This window comes from Lampetra fluviatilis, chromosome 8, assembly GCF_964198595.1.
Source record: "Lampetra fluviatilis chromosome 8, kcLamFluv1.1, whole genome shotgun sequence".
In the NCBI taxonomy this organism is placed as follows: Eukaryota; Metazoa; Chordata; class Hyperoartia; order Petromyzontiformes; family Petromyzontidae; genus Lampetra; species Lampetra fluviatilis.
The window spans coordinates 863415-878991 of NC_136282.1; the positions used below are offsets into that span (position 1 = coordinate 863415).

The 15577-nt window shown below is 49.8% G+C and overlaps 1 protein-coding gene across 6 annotated transcripts in view; it reads right to left on the bottom strand.

Moving 5' to 3' along the window:
• Positions 1 to 15577, bottom strand: part of LOC144933765 (transcription factor Sox-5-like) — a 298948-nt gene that overhangs the window by 89865 nt on the left and 193506 nt on the right. For 4 of the 6 annotated variants that reach the window (XM_078858848.1, XM_078858851.1, XM_078858850.1 and 1 more), the window contains exons 7-8: positions 6150 to 6273; positions 1975 to 2054 (exon numbers count right to left, since the gene is read on the bottom strand). In XM_078858848.1, the coding sequence (XP_078714974.1) occupies positions 1975 to 2054; positions 6150 to 6273 (204 nt within the window). The remainder of the gene's footprint in view (positions 1 to 1974; positions 2055 to 6149; positions 6274 to 15577) is intronic. The other 2 variants (XM_078858849.1, XM_078858847.1) reach the window with 1 other exon arrangement.

Here is a 15577-nt window from a genome sequence, read left to right on the forward strand (position 1 = left end):
ATTGTATGATCCCACCGCTAGCCCTCCCTGCCTTTACCAACCCGCGCTGACCAGCATGTGGTGAAGTATGGTCAAATACATCCCCACGACCCACACAGCATGAGGGAGGGCCCTCGTCCAGGGATGTACGTGTACACATATACCAATAGAGAATATGAAACAAATTACATTTTGACATTGAAACAAGTGTCCCTAATGTGTGAATTAAAATAAAGAGGTATGGGGTAGGTTTCCATGGACATAAGCCTTTTTAAAATCAAATTCATGGTAATGGATACACCCTGACATGATGTAACAAGCCTCTGCTGAGCACCGCAGCCTGCTTTCTGCACTGTGCAGTGACCATCACAACATCAGCAGCAGCACTGGTGCAATGTGAGAAACTCCACACGCGTGGAGGACTCCATTTCATCTCGCCGTGTTCAATCAATACACAGCAGGTCACCACTGACCGACTCACCCACGCACTCACCCACTCACTTCCACATCCATTTACTCGTTCACTCACCCACTTACTCTCTCACTCACTCACCCACTTACTCCCTCACTCACCTACTTTCTCACCCATTCACTCACTCACCACCCACTTACCCATTTATTCACCCACTCACCACCCACTCACCACGCTGCTGGTCACAAAACTGTCCTTCTCTACTTCTTCCCGCACACTGCTCAACTTGGGAATTCCCTCTCCTATCATCATCTATTTTCCCCAAGCTCTTACAATAATAACCTTGCTCAAGTGAAGAACTGTGTTCACTCTTATCCATTATAATGTTGATGATTGTGCTGTTTGTTGCTTGCCACTTAATGATTTGGGCTTTTGGGCCTGTGCTGTGTAACAACAAAAAACCCGAGTTCGAAACAGAAATGATGAAAGACGCTTACAATAACACCCAGCAGCGTGATCGTCGATATAAAAGAACATAATTTTACAATGCTCACAAAAAAGCTTATCCATATAGTTCAGAATTCGTGTAAATTACCATTTACTTTCTGGTTTATAGAAATGCACAATATTCCTTGAGAGTTTAGAGCCAGAGTCACTGCGAGTGTGCAGTTGAAATCCATTTGTAAGTAAACTAACAGCAGCAAAGAAATGACCACCACGAATCACATTCCCCGCGGGCGTGAAATGTTACAAGTGTGCAGAGAGCTCAAGACCAGCGATGGAAAAGCGACCTCAACCACCGCGCACGCGCGACTGGACTAAAGATCGCACGGGAGCCACGAGACGGCACGGGACCCCCTCGTCTGATCAGAAGAAGCCCCCCTCGCCGTGCCAGCAATCTCAACGTTTGGGCTAGAGGAGCTTCACTTGCCATGACCTTTCACCCAGACACACCCCCTCTGTTCAAGTTCAACGCGGCGTCCATGCAGGACTTAGCGGGCTCTCAAACTGACTCTAGATGAAATGCAAATACAAAAATGTGGGGAAATGCACGTAAATAATATTTGTAAATAAATAGCACAGGCATTTCAAACATTCGCCAAAAGCCAAAATAGTCTCATTCCAGTTGGTGGAAATTTCACACGCGCTTTGGTGGAATAACTCCTTGTGCTGAACCCCCCCAAAGTGGTACGCATTTGATCAACCCTGGACCAACCACTGATAGGCCGAATTGATCCCCAATTCGGATTTGAACTTACAATGTTCAACTTTATGAATGGGAGCTTGCCACAGCGCTCACATTAACTGTGTTAATTTTGAAAGCCAATTGTTTTGTAACGCTGCTGTAAATAGCGAGGGCGTAACTCCTCGCCTGACTCCTCTCTCGCCGTCCAGGCTGTCGTGGCAATGAGTGGCCGGTGCCAAGGCATTCAGGCCCGGAGATGTTGGTAAACTGTTTGGCGTTAAGCGGAAAAAGGCTGAGCAGAGTCGGCGAGTGTTTTTCGGTGAGCCACGATGGCTTTGCCGTGTTGGCGAGTGGTAACCCATGAGCAGGGGCAAGAGGGGGACGTGCTGCTCCATACCTGCAGCTGGAGAGGGCTCAGTCCCGAGGAGGCTGCGGCAGACATGGCTGACGGGATAAACTGCATGTGGAAAGGGTCACCTATGGAGGTCAAAAAAGAAAACACGTTAAACACAAAGCGCTGATATCCACACATACACTCAAGCACTCTGCTGCGAGTGTGTACATACGATGGTACCCTACACTGGCACTTCTCAGAGCACCAAACACGTGCACGCCTGCGCTCTTAACTACGTTTTCACAGAAAGCAACACAAGCGTTTTTTACGGAGAAATGGCTATGGACGTGGGCTGCAGGGTGCATAGGTTTTCATAGCGGGACATCTACATTAACATTTTGACCACTGTGCACACAAGCGCACGCTCAATAAAGAATCAAGGAGCACAATTCACTGACAACCCTGATGCTCATACATGCACACACACACAAAATGTACGTTTTTTAATATTTCGTTTGTGAAGCGTCCTTCCCCACACCTTCTATTTGCACGGTTGGCTACGTACGGTGCGAAAGAAGTTCAGCATACACACATACATACAAATTATTTGGGCTGTCTAGGTTGCAGCATCATCCATACAATTCATTTTTGTGCGCGTGTCGCTGCCAAACTGACTTTGCAATTCAATTCCTGCGCTTGCAACTTCTTGTGCGGCGGCGGCGAGGCATAGTTTTTTTTGTATTTGCATCTTCAAAAGCAATGCTAGCACAGGTGGCGTACAAACTGCTACTGCTGCTTCTGCTGCTGTTAGGCAGCCGGCATTCGCTGTTGCTGGAGCGTCGTGCCCGGAGACCGGTGAGGGCCCTCCAGCCTACGCTGGCAGCTCTGACGACGGTGAGGGATAGCCACGGCCACACAGAGGCGATGCGCAGTTAGCGTTGATTGGCAGTTGTTGCTGCCGTAAAGGGAACTAGCAGGTGTACGTGTAATCAGTCACAGATTCGTTCAATTTACCGAGGTCATAAACAAATTGCCATGGTTTGTTAAAGTGTTTTTTTTTACATTCTGAAATCTATCAGACAGCAACGGTGTGGGGCTTGAATAATGAAAAAAGGATTACTACATCAAAGTTCAACTTTTCATCATTAGTTTTAATTTTCTCAGTCAGCATTTTAAATGTCAATCACTCATTTATGCGACACGGCCTCATTATTTTTCTTGCAGGGCAGGATATGTTTTTACCTACATTATATACAGCATTCATTTTTTATATTAATTTAACGATAACTTGATTACTTTGCTGTTCGTCTATTGAAACAAAAGGGACGTAGATTTCTATCGAGTTTCTACAATTATTTTATTGAACCTTTTTTAAGGTTTCCTAAAAATAGAGACTATGCCCAAGAAGCCCTGCTAGCGTGATTTGAAGTGAATAATTACGTACATTAACGTCGTGGAAGAAACACTGTAAACATTGTAATCTTAAAAATATGACTTAACAGTTGGTTACGAATTTTACTTTGAATAATTAGCTATTTTTAAGTAAATTCTATAAATGTATACTGTAACAAGAAGCCTAGTTATCCATTTACAATATTGAAATTATGCCATTGTAAAAATAAGTTCTAGATTAAAGGCTGCATACTATATCTCTTTGTTGGCTGAATACTAAATTTTTTCATCACAATCGCAACAAAATTGGCCACTTTCTCCCTCTGACAATTCATGGAAATTTTATTTTTTCTGTCATTAATTATATAAAACCACATATCAATGGATTTTACGAGAGATATGATGTTTCGCCATCGCCGTGGAATCTTCAGCAAAGCGTTGCGAGTCTCCTGCCTGTTTGGCTGCTCCTGCCCAAGGCGGTGGTGGCGTCTCGGTAACCTCTCGTGAGCGTTGCGTTGCCATTACACGAGCACCCATCAGGGGGCTGCAGAGTCAAGAGACTTTGCTCAGAACCATCGAAAATCGCCAATTTATGAGCGGAACCGATTCTGTGAACCGGGCCGCAGGCAAAAAATGTCAAACGACAACTTCGACAAAATATTTGTTACATTTACCTGACTTGGAGTGCTCTTGGAATAGTTTCACCAAATTTTTATTGCTGGGGAATACCAAGAGGTTAAAACATTATATTCAGTCTGTTTCTCTGCACATTTTCACAGTGCAAAGAATTACCTTGAACTTTCTTGGCAGAAAGGATGGCTATTCTGTCCTCTGTGTAAAGCAATGTTGCGTTTGCATGTTGCATATGAACTAGATCTCACAGGGTTCACAATGCCTGTCGCGCCAGGTGTCGCTGAGCTCCTTGCTGAGGAGCAACCCACAAACGTACTCGCGGCTCCAGCACCGCATTTGTTCACATTACCTTGGTCTGGATGACAAACGTCAACTTGTTTCACGTCATCATCCGGTTTCCGTTGTGTTCGTGTCCGCGGTTCTGAAGCCCCCTGCGTTCTTGTTAAATAGAGTTTGTCCAGCTTGAGCCTCACCCCCTGTGCTGCGCGTGATTGCCGGGCTGCTAAGTCTCTGTCTCTCCTTCCGTTCACTCCTTCGGGCGCGATACCCCCACTGGGCCTCCTGGCCTCCGTGGAACCCTAGCGACCTCTCATCTGGGCCGACTGACCTCACCATCAACAAAATGGGCTTATTTTCCATACCTATGTAAACAACAAAAAACCTGGAATATGAATGTATTCTTCCAGGATTGTGGGAGACTGTAGGTACCGATTTAACGAAGAATTTTGCCAAATCAGATTTGTATTAAGGCCGTGACAACACAGGCAATGATTTGGTGTCATGTAATGAAACAAAGATATGTTTTGCATGTGTGTGAGAGTTGCTCCACCCTCCACGAAGGCATGCAAGTGCAGCGCAGGGCCAGAGATGGCTTCGTGCGATAACGATGCAGAAGACGACCACCATGATAATGATGGTACGAGCAATGGTTTTAATAATGAGCATTATAATGAAGGTAACAGCATCTTTAGTGGTTATAATGGCGGAGACAATGAATATGATAATAGATGAAGACGACAATTGAAGATAAACGGAGTTGAACTGCAGGGGCGAGAGCTTGCGTTGCCTTTTTTGTATTGCTACTCAGACAGTCGCTCGTCATAGAGGGACTGCTAGGCAATGACGACAGCGTTGATACTTGTTGCTGCTGCTGTAGCTGATGATCGACCAACCCACGCTATTGCCTCGATCTTAAGGCAACCCGCCAACCCTTGCAAGCAACGGATGACAGGGTCACGTGTGTGCACGAAGGGTGTTTGCACACCACAACCAGATGCTCATTTGTCTTATTTTATTATTTGACATTTAGGGTTGAGTCGCCCTTGGGGAGGCCCAGAACAGGTGCCGCTGATGTTTGTCACAGCCAGGAATCGAATTCAGATCTCCAGGTTTTGTAGCACAGTGCACTAACCACTACAGCACCACACCATGCGAATACATACATATATACAAACATCAAAGGAAGTGGACTGACAAAGGGTTGTACGTTATTTGTATTCTATGTTCATGATTTCATTCTTTTTCATATTAAAAGATCAAAAACTGCTTATCCTTTTGGAAATAACACACATTTATAATAGTAATAAAAAAAAATCAATTTAGAGGGAATTCCACAGTGGAGCAGTGCAAGAGAAGCCACAGAAAAGGAGAGGTGACCTGCAGTGTGGTAGGTGAGTGATTGGTTGAGCGAGTAGGTGAGTGATTGATTGATTGATTGAGTGGGTGAGTGAGTGATTGAGTGAATGAGTCATTGTGACCTGCAGTCTGGTGGTTGAACACAGCACGGATAGAACGAAACAGTCAGTCTGGTAGATCGAGTCCTGAATGAGTGAAGTTCACGGGATCAGTAACCGTGGAAGTTCTTGTATGGAATCCGCTGAATGTGAATATCATCATGTAGAACAACGGGTCAGATTATTTGTAATCACGGCGATTGCGATCTCTGCGACCCACCACGGTGTGACCTTGGAGTGTCTCACAGGGAGGAGCTGCAGCCTGAAATCTAGGGTTGCCATCTCTTCGGGTTTGGCTCTGAAAGTCCCATAATCGGCATCTGTGTTCGCGTTGCGGGAGATGATTTGTGCCGAGATCTGGTATCGCTATAGCTTTGAACTGTATTGCAGTAAATTGCACAGTTCTGATAGACCCAGGCTGACTGACAAATATGTCTAGGTTTGCTCTGCAGTGGAAAAGGTGGCAACCCTGGTTCTTACCCGGTTTGTAGGAGAAGCCTGGAGACAGGAAGAGTCCCTGCTGCGCTGCTGTCATGGCTGCCAGTGCCCGCTGGTCTTGTGGGAAGATGGGGATCATGAGGGGAGACATGTGACCCTGGACCTGCTAAACACAACAAGAACAAATTATAGATTTCATTGGTAGCGCAACATGCACGCAAAAGCATCTAAACAACACGTGCATAGCATGCTTTGACCAATTTGACTACTGCTACATCAGCAAAAATTGCAAAATATAACTTTATTTGTACCATGGGCTCGCAGTGTCAAACCATTATAGACTCACGCACCAGCGTCAACCCTCACAATATGATCGCGGGCGGCCATGCACCCATAACATATATATATCAAGATTAACACTCCTTCTAAAAACTCTCTAAAATGTAAATTAACAAACCATGGAAATTATAAACTCGCTTCTTACTCACTACTCTAAACAGCTGTGCAAATGGGCACTAATAAAATCCGGTGTGGAGTGAAAGGAATTGGTGCATCTGTAATAACAGCTATAGTGGGTTCACGTGGGGGATTGGCTTGCCGGTCCTGCTTGTAGCCAATAAGGGTCGAGATAGGGAGCGTGGGGCCGGCGTGATCACGGCATGTCATCAGGGGTGATTGGCCCAGCCATTGGGGCCCCAGCTAATGGGGATCCGGATAAGAGGCGTGGTCCCGGGAGTGACAGGGAACCATCGAGAACGGTCGAGATTGCCCATGGAGGATTGGCTGGGGGGACCACGTGACGAAGGGATGAAGAGGGAGGAGAGAGGGATGATCGGGGGGAGACGGGGAACGGAACGGGGTGAGAGCCACACGCGAACGGGGCTCCGGGTGCCACGTGCGCGGTGGGAGTTGTGGGAGTCTGCCGCTCTCCGTTGTCTGCCAGCAACGGAGCGTGTGGGAACAAGTGTACCGTGAAGTGAAAATAAAGAAGACCGATTCCGAATCCGTCTCCGGAGAATTATTACATTGGTGTCAGAAGTACTTCTGCGACTGTTTGGACGATCGTCAAGATGTCCAAGCACCCCAGAAAAAAGAACCTACCTGTGCCTCTATCGGAGGAGGAGGTCGAGACGGATGAAGATGAGCTGTTGGGAGCTACAGCCCCTATGCCGCCTGCTGAAAATGTACTTCTCGACGTCTCTCAGCGTCGACCGACGGAAGATGCGACCGCTGCAGGAACAAAAGGCGAGTGGCGGCTGATGGCGGAGCAGATCGAGTCATTATGCGCCATTCTGCTTAGTCTGGTGACCGCGGTGGCATCCTCACCAGCCGCGGGCCGCCAGATTGCCGATCAACTGGACGCCGCGGGAAGGAGTCCGGTGAAAGAACCTGCGTCCGCCATTCCTTCTGCTACGCGGGAGGACGCCGTCATTCTGGGTGGAGCGGCTGCGCCGGAGCCGTCGGCCGCCATTTTGGGCGCGCCTACCGCCACGCGGCCGCCGGCCGCCATTTTGCCTGATACGGGTGGAGAGCGGGAACGTCAGTCGGAGACGCCCGCGGCGCGCGCTTGCCACTGCGGGCATCGCCTTCCACAAATCAAAGAATTCATCGCCGGGGGTGATTGGAGTGCTTTCACATGGCGCTTTGAATCGGCTTTTAGATCCGTCAATTGGACGGAGGATGAAGCGCTGGGAGCGCTACCTACACTGCTCGACGATGTTTCTCTGGGGGTCTTCCGTTCCATCCCGGCGGCCAAGAAGAAGACACTGCGGGACGCGTTCGCGGAGATGGCGGAATTCTATGACCCACCGACGTCGGCCACCAGAAAATTTATGTTACGTCGCCGAGCATCGGAGGAATCGCCGTTGGCCTATCGTGGGGCGTTGATGGCGCTGGCCATGGCTGCCTACCCCGACGCGACGGCCGACCATTTGGATCCTCTCATCCTCTCCCGTATGCTGGAGTTGGCTCAGGAACTCAAGATTTCGCTGCCAGTTTGCGGCCACGAACCACTTACATCGCGATGGGTGGCGCGCTGCCTGGACGCAAAATTTAATATCAGGCGTTGGGACCAGATGGCGGCGTGGACGGGGAAACCAGAGATCGACGGGCCACCTTTGGGGTGGTCTCCACGACTGGTGGTCCACTGCTCCGACGACTCGGGCGACGACGACATGCTGGCTGCTGCTGTTTCGCACGGGATTCCGGGACGGCGGCTGCGCGACCAGCGTGGCAACTACATGGGCCGTCCGCGTGCAAGGGCCGGGTCGTCCGACCGCCGGCCGACGTCGGCGGCGTGCTTCAAGTGCGGCAGACGGGGCCATTTCGCCCGTGACTGCCGCTGTCGACCTCTACTGTCGCCTCCTCCGACGAGGGGACCTCCATCTCCTCCACCTACTGCGGAGCCGCAACAACCTCGGGCGAGTCGGCACACATCGGACACCCGGCAGGTCCTGTCACATCACCCATCCATTCGCACTCATTCTCACACTCCTCAGGAAAAATTTACTTCCCCCGCTACAGTTACGCGCTCTGCTACGCAGTGGAAAAAATTGGCTCGCAGGGTTGTAGCTGCGGCTTCGGGCTCGTCGACGGTACGCGGTACCATCGACGGCGTTGATGTGCGCATCTTGGTGGACACGGGCGCGTCGGCCACCATCATTTCTGATGTTATTTTTCATTTGTTGTCCATCCCTGCGTCGCAGATACGTAAGGTTAATGATGCGTGTGTCGCCGCGAATGGGGGAAGCATGGGTATCTGTGGCCAGGCAGATGTGAGCATCACTATCGGGAATATTACCGCCGCAGGACCTGTATTGATCTCTCGCTCGCTAGCTGTTCCATGCTTACTCGGTACTGATTTCCTGCGTCGGATGCCGCTGAAAATACGAGTCGACCAGGACTGTTTGGAAATGCCGGGGGGTCGTCGAATGGCGTTCCTGCCTTCCTTGCTGGCCAGCGCGCCTGCAAGTAACGCAGTTACTGCCGTTGTTGCTGCTACGGTAGAAGTACCACCGGGAGCACAGATGCTAATACCGTTGCGTTATCGTAAACCCCTTCGAATGGGGAAGGGTGCAGAAGGCGTGCTGCTATCCCCATCGAATTCGGCATCTAAATCCTTTTCTTTAGCGGCGGCACAAACGATCGTGCGACCGGGTCAAGCACCTTTTATACAGGTGTTAAATGGGGGACCTGACCGCGTTATTGTTCCGGAGGGGTCGGTGTTGGCTCACGCCACTACCGACTTCGCCTCTTGCAACGCAGCGCCGCGCGCACGAATGCCCGCTGGTAGGCCCCCACACGATCGCTCTCAAGAACGTTGGATCGCTGATTTGTGCGGAGAAAATTATTCCTTGTCGAACGAACAAAGGAACGCCCTGCGTTCATTACTGATACAGTACACTGATGTTTTCAGTAAAAATGATTTGGACCTCGGCCGCACGTTGCTTTTGTCGCACCATATTGACACCGGTGCGACACCTCCCATCTGTATGCACCCTCATCGCATGAGCCCGGCGGAAAGGGATCACGTGCGCGGAGCGGTAAATGAATTGTTGGCGGCGGACATCATTTCGCCGTCCAACAGCCCTTGGGCCGCGCCCGTCGTTCTGGTAAAGAAGAAAGATGGTGGTACAAGATTTTGTGTTGATTTCCGCCGGTTAAACAAAGTTTCGGTGGCAGATGCATACCCCTTACCGAGGATGGATGATTCGTTGGACGCTTTATCGGGTGCTAAGTTTTTTTCCACCCTTGACCTGTCCTCGGGGTTCTGGCAGCTTCCCCTCGACGATGAGTCAAAGGCGAAAACGGCGTTCCGCACGCCGCAAGGTCTCTTTGAATTTAATCGGTTGCCTATGGGCTTGAATGCGGCACCGGCGACGTTTCAGCGGCTCATGGAATTGGTGTTGACGGGACTGCAGTGGGAAACGTGCCTCATATATCTTGACGATATAATTGTTTTCAGCCGCACGTTCGAAGAACACCTCCAACGTCTAGAGGCGGTTTTTCAAAGAATGCGTACGGCTGACCTTAAATTTAAACCTAAAAAATGCCACCTTCTGCAACACTCTGTCCGTTACTTGGGTCATATTGTCAGTTCGGACGGCGTATCCACTGACCCTCTGAAAACGAAATGTGTACGAGAGTGGCCCACACCCACTTCGGTGGGAGATGTTCGGTGGTTTATTGGGTTCGCTTCCTATTATCGCCGCTTCGTTAAAAATTTTGCGACGTTGGCAAAGCCATTACACGTTCTGACTGGCAAAAATCAAAGGTTTAAATGGGGAGCGGAAGAGGAAAAATCTTTTATGGCACTTCGGGACCACCTCGCCACGGCGCCAACGCTGGATTACCCAGATTTCTCACAGCCGTTCATCCTCGATACGGATGCTAGTGATATCGGCATTGGGGCCGTTTTGTCGCAATGTAAGGACGGGGTAGAGCGAGTAGTGGCGTACGGCAGCCGGGTTTTGTCTCCTGCGGAAACACGCTATTGTGTGACAAGACGGGAACTTTTGGCAATTGTTCACTTTGTCCGATTGTACCGGCCGTACCTGTATGGACGGAAATTCCTAGTTCGCTCAGATCATGCGGCTTTACAATACTCCTTGAAATTAGATCAACCGTCAGGCCAATTGGCTAGGTGGTTGGAATCGCTACAGGAATTTTCCTTTGATATTACATACAGGAAGGGGACCCGTCACACGAACGCTGACGCGCTCTCACGGCTGCCGCCCCTTCCTCCGTGCACTTGCCTGATGGGCACGCACCGCTGTGCGGCACCAGCCACCTCGCCTTGTCCGGTTATGGGGGCGATAGCGGATGAGGATGCAGGGGCGAAAGCGAAGGAGGACGACCAGCAAGGGTCGGTGGACACGGATGATATCTTACGGCTACCACACGCGGTCTGGCTACGTGAGCAGGAGGCTGATGCCTCGCTGTTTCCGCTATGGAAATTGACAGGGAAACAAAAATCTCAATTGGCGGGTTGGAAATGGCAGATGTTCCGAGGCAAGTCGGGATTGTTAATGTGTACTGACGGGTTGTCTGACTGACCACGCTTGGTGGTGCCTACTTCGCTTCGCTACGACCTGCTTCGTGCTCTGCACGCTGATAAGTTGATGCACCTCGGTGTCCAAAAGACTTTGGCCGCGCTGCAGAAGGATTTCTTTTGGGCCGGTATGACGGCAGACGTCAAGGACTTTATTCGCTCATGCCAGGACTGTGCAAAGAGGAAGCCGCCTCGGAACCCCTATGTACCACCGTTACGTTCCATTGAGGTGTCCCGCATTAACGAATTGGTTGCTCTCGATATTCTGGGCCCGTTTCCCCCGTCGGCGAGGGGCAATAAATACCTTCTCGTCGGGGTGGAATATTTTTCTCGATGGCCGATGGCCTGGCCTCTGCCCGACCAGACGGCAGCATCCATTACCGACGCTTTCTTTAACGGGTATGTCATGGACAAGGGGGCACCTGAGAGGCTGCTCACAGATCAAGGGTGGAATTTCTCTTCCAAATTGCTTAAGGAAGTTTGTGACGCGTTGGGTACGAAGAAAATTCGCACTTCTCCTTACCACCCACAAACAGATGGTATGGTGGAACGATTCAACCGCACCCTCTCGGCTATGCTTTGTCACACGGTCAGTGAAAAGCAAACCGATTGGGACCTGCACATACCAGGCGTCTTAGCGGCTTACCGCATGGTTCCACACACGTCCACGGGATACTCACCATTCTTTTTGATGTATGGCCATGAAAATGTTCCACCCATCGATGTGCAATTGGGTGAGCCGAGTAAGCGACCGTCCCGTTCCTTGCCTGACCACGTGCGTGACTCGCTTGAATGAGTGACGGAGGCGCGAGAGGCTGCCCGGTGTGCGACGGCCCGTGCTCAGGCAAGGAACGAACGTTATGCGCGTCAATCACATACTCACATGTCTTGGTCAGTGGGGGACCGGGCGTGGCTCCACTGCCCCCAGGTACCGGCGGGCACATCCCCCAAGCTGCACAGGCCGTGGCGAGGGCCTGTGACACTAGTGGATGTTCGGAACTTGCAGAGTATCCGTGTTCAGTACAAAAATCGGCGGTGGTATGTCCACTCCTCACGGCTTAAACCCTATGTTGACGCGCGTGTCGGCCCTTCATCCCCACTAGTTGACCTGCCGGGTTCCGTCGAGCCGACCACGCCGATTGTCACATCCATTGATCCCAAGGGGGACTGTGTTGTGCCTCCTACAGATGAACAGGTTCTGAGGGCTGAGGCGGCCCCAGCCGCCCCCCCTCCAATGAGACCTGCCCTGGACGTGACCAAGCATCAACAACCTACTTCTTCTTCGAGCCTACCACCTCCTGTCCATCCGGAAGCAAGGGGATCATGCGCTGGAAGCGGAGGGGGTCCCGCGTCGCGTACGCGGTCGAAATCTCTTCCGTTTCGTTAACGTTTGATCGTTCGTTTATTTCCCTGTTGTTACTGCGCTGCAGGGGCGCCCAAATGTATGTGGTGATTCTTGTTGTATGGGTGACTTTTTTAAATGTTGTTGGGCGCAGGGACGCCGGTTCACCCTCGTATCGTTAAATGCACCTTGGTGCCCTAATAATGTGTTCGGAATTGGTTTATCACCCTTTCCCAGCCGAGACGGCTACTTTTTTTCACCGGGGGGGGGGGGGGGGTGATGTAATAACAGCTATAGTGGGTTCACGTGGGGGATTGGCTTGCCGGTCCTGCTTGTAGCCAATAAGGGTCGAGATAGGGAGCGTGGGGCCGGCGTGATCACGGCATGTCATCAGGGGTGATTGGCCCAGCCATTGGGGCCCCAGCTAATGGGGATCCGGATAAGAGGCGTGGTCCCGGGAGTGACAGGGAACCATAGAGAACGGTCGAGATTGCCCATGGAGGATTGGCTGGGGGGACCACGTGACGAAGGGATGAAGAGGGAGGAGAGAGGGATGATCGGGGGGAGACGGGGAACGGAACGGGGTGAGAGCCACGCGCGAACGGGGCTCCGGGTGCCACGTGCGTGGTGGGAGTTGTGGGAGTCTGCCGCTCTCCGTTGTCTGCCAGCAACGGAGCGTGTGGGAACAAGTGTACCGTGAAGTGAAAATAAAGAAGACCGATTCCGAATCCGTCTCCGGAGAATTATTACACATCTACCACAGTTCCGTGAACCACTGCCCACGGCCTTGCGGCCCACAAGTTGTGAAGCACTGCTGTAGGCCTAATCTCGTACAGCTATAAGTAGACTTTAACTCTGTTCTTCAAAAGATAGTCGGCTATCACGATCAGTTACCATAAGTCGTAAAAATGAGTTCCTTTTTGTGGAGGTTCCAAGTCCATGCTCATGTTCAAGGCTCACAGACCCCTTCCATTTTGAATATAGAAGCGCACTATTGCCGGGGGCTTAGACGACACGTATACTTAACACACAGGTTTTTGGAGCCAATGTGACACCATATTGGGCGAAGTCCGACCATGTGATACGGTGACCAATTTTCTAGATTTTGCCTTGATGATTTGTGACGTAGTTTCAAAAGCGAAATGTTGCTCGATTCTGTTGTGAGGATTGCTCTTCAACTCACGGGTGAGCTGAAATAATAAGAGTTTGCACGTGAAATGCTTGTACGTGTGACTTGTTTAGCTGCGTCGGGCTTCGGAGGGTTTCTTATGACACAGATTTTGACAGATCGCTATGTGGCCTAAACCCAAAAATCAACTACGAATTATATGTAATATTAATTAGTTATAGTGAAAAGCAAGAAGCAACGTGGAATTTCTCTTCATATCTGGTACTGCCACAGTTCACACGTCATCTTCTTCACCAATGTCGATGCAGGTGTTTAGTAAGATTGTCGTCGCTGCGGTGATGTGATGAGCGCTACTTCACGTCACGGGCCCAGGAGTGAGCAGCAGTAGTGAGCCCCCCACCCCCCCCCCACTGGGTTCCACCCTCCCAGCCAGTCACCAAATTATATGTTCAAGTGAAGCGACAATGTTCGGGGGTCATGGGATTTTTTTGACCACACAATTAAACACAAGGATATTCCCATATAAGAGTGGCAGGCATTTTTATAAATATATAATTTGGCTTGGCTGTTTTTGGCTGGTGTTTAAATTAACTAAAAATGGTTTTGGGTAAAATTTCATATTTGCTGTTGCAGGGATTCTTAAGATTCACTCGACATTCTAAAGGCTCATGAACATCAAAGGTAACTATTTTAGCTGATCAAGTGACAGGAGAAAAATGGTGTCTAGCTATAATGTCACAGTCACAGCCGCTGGGATATTAATTATGTGGATATCAACACAAAAACATCTTATTTCTGAAGAAGAAGCAAAACCTTTTCACCCAGAGTTTTAAATCGTACCACGTAAATCACTTATGTGATAATGAACAATGTTACATTACATTTGTCCGTGATGGATACATTGTAACACAGTGTAAAGGTTCACAAGCCGACACCTTCTCCAGCGGATGACGCTTCCCCGTCTAATGGAAAATATCCGTGCAGGTGCAGGCACGGTGTCAACACAACACAACCATTCAGAGTACAGCTGCAGCATTGTACTAACCTAGCCAGCACACAACGAAACAACATAATCACTCGCGTCATTGTGAGAAAATATAAGCAACAAAATATATAAGCAGACAACAAGGCTCCCTTATATGGAAGGATAATTTGCTCTCCGGATCCAGTCATCATCCTTGATTGCCCGGCAAAGCTACAACCGGTCTCAACACCGCACATGAGCTCGTTTCATTGCTCCATTAGTTGGTTCTGGTGTGCCCTTGGAAAGTGCTCTAGGTACGTATGTGTGTGTGTTTTGCTGTGCACGTTGCCTGGTACAAGTGCCATGGTGAACGGTGGTTGTTGTTGTTTGCTGCGTCATGCTTATCAACTTTGGAGCCGTCGATTTTCAATAAAGACACCTGCCCAAGAAACCTGTCGCTTGATAAGCATGTTGGTTTTTGCACTACTTGTTACAGTCAGTGGTACACGAGGCTCAATGTATCGCAGGCTCAACGATATGTATATCAGTGCCGCACGATCTCATCATAAAGGAGTGGCCTTCGATTTCAATGCAATAGAGAAATGCGGCGAGTGAGATTATCCCTTGCTGTGATCATCTGAACGAGATACAGTGCTGCAAGCCTAGCGGGCAGCAATCTCAATGCTGTGTCAGACCGGACCACTGAAACAGTGATGTGACATCACCACCGTGCACGGCGACTCTCCCGTCACACTTTTGGAGATGAAAGCTAATTTTTTAACTCAGTTGCAAGTAGAGTCTGTTCTCTTATAACGCCGTGTGTTTTCATAACGCAATTTGGATACGTGATTAATGTATTAAGAAACACATTTTTTATAACGCAGATGTGAATTGGATATAACGTGATCGAGTGAACGGAACTACGTCTCGCGAGTAGGAATAAACGATTGTACGGCTGCCTCGGCGTAGCATCACACAAGGCGAC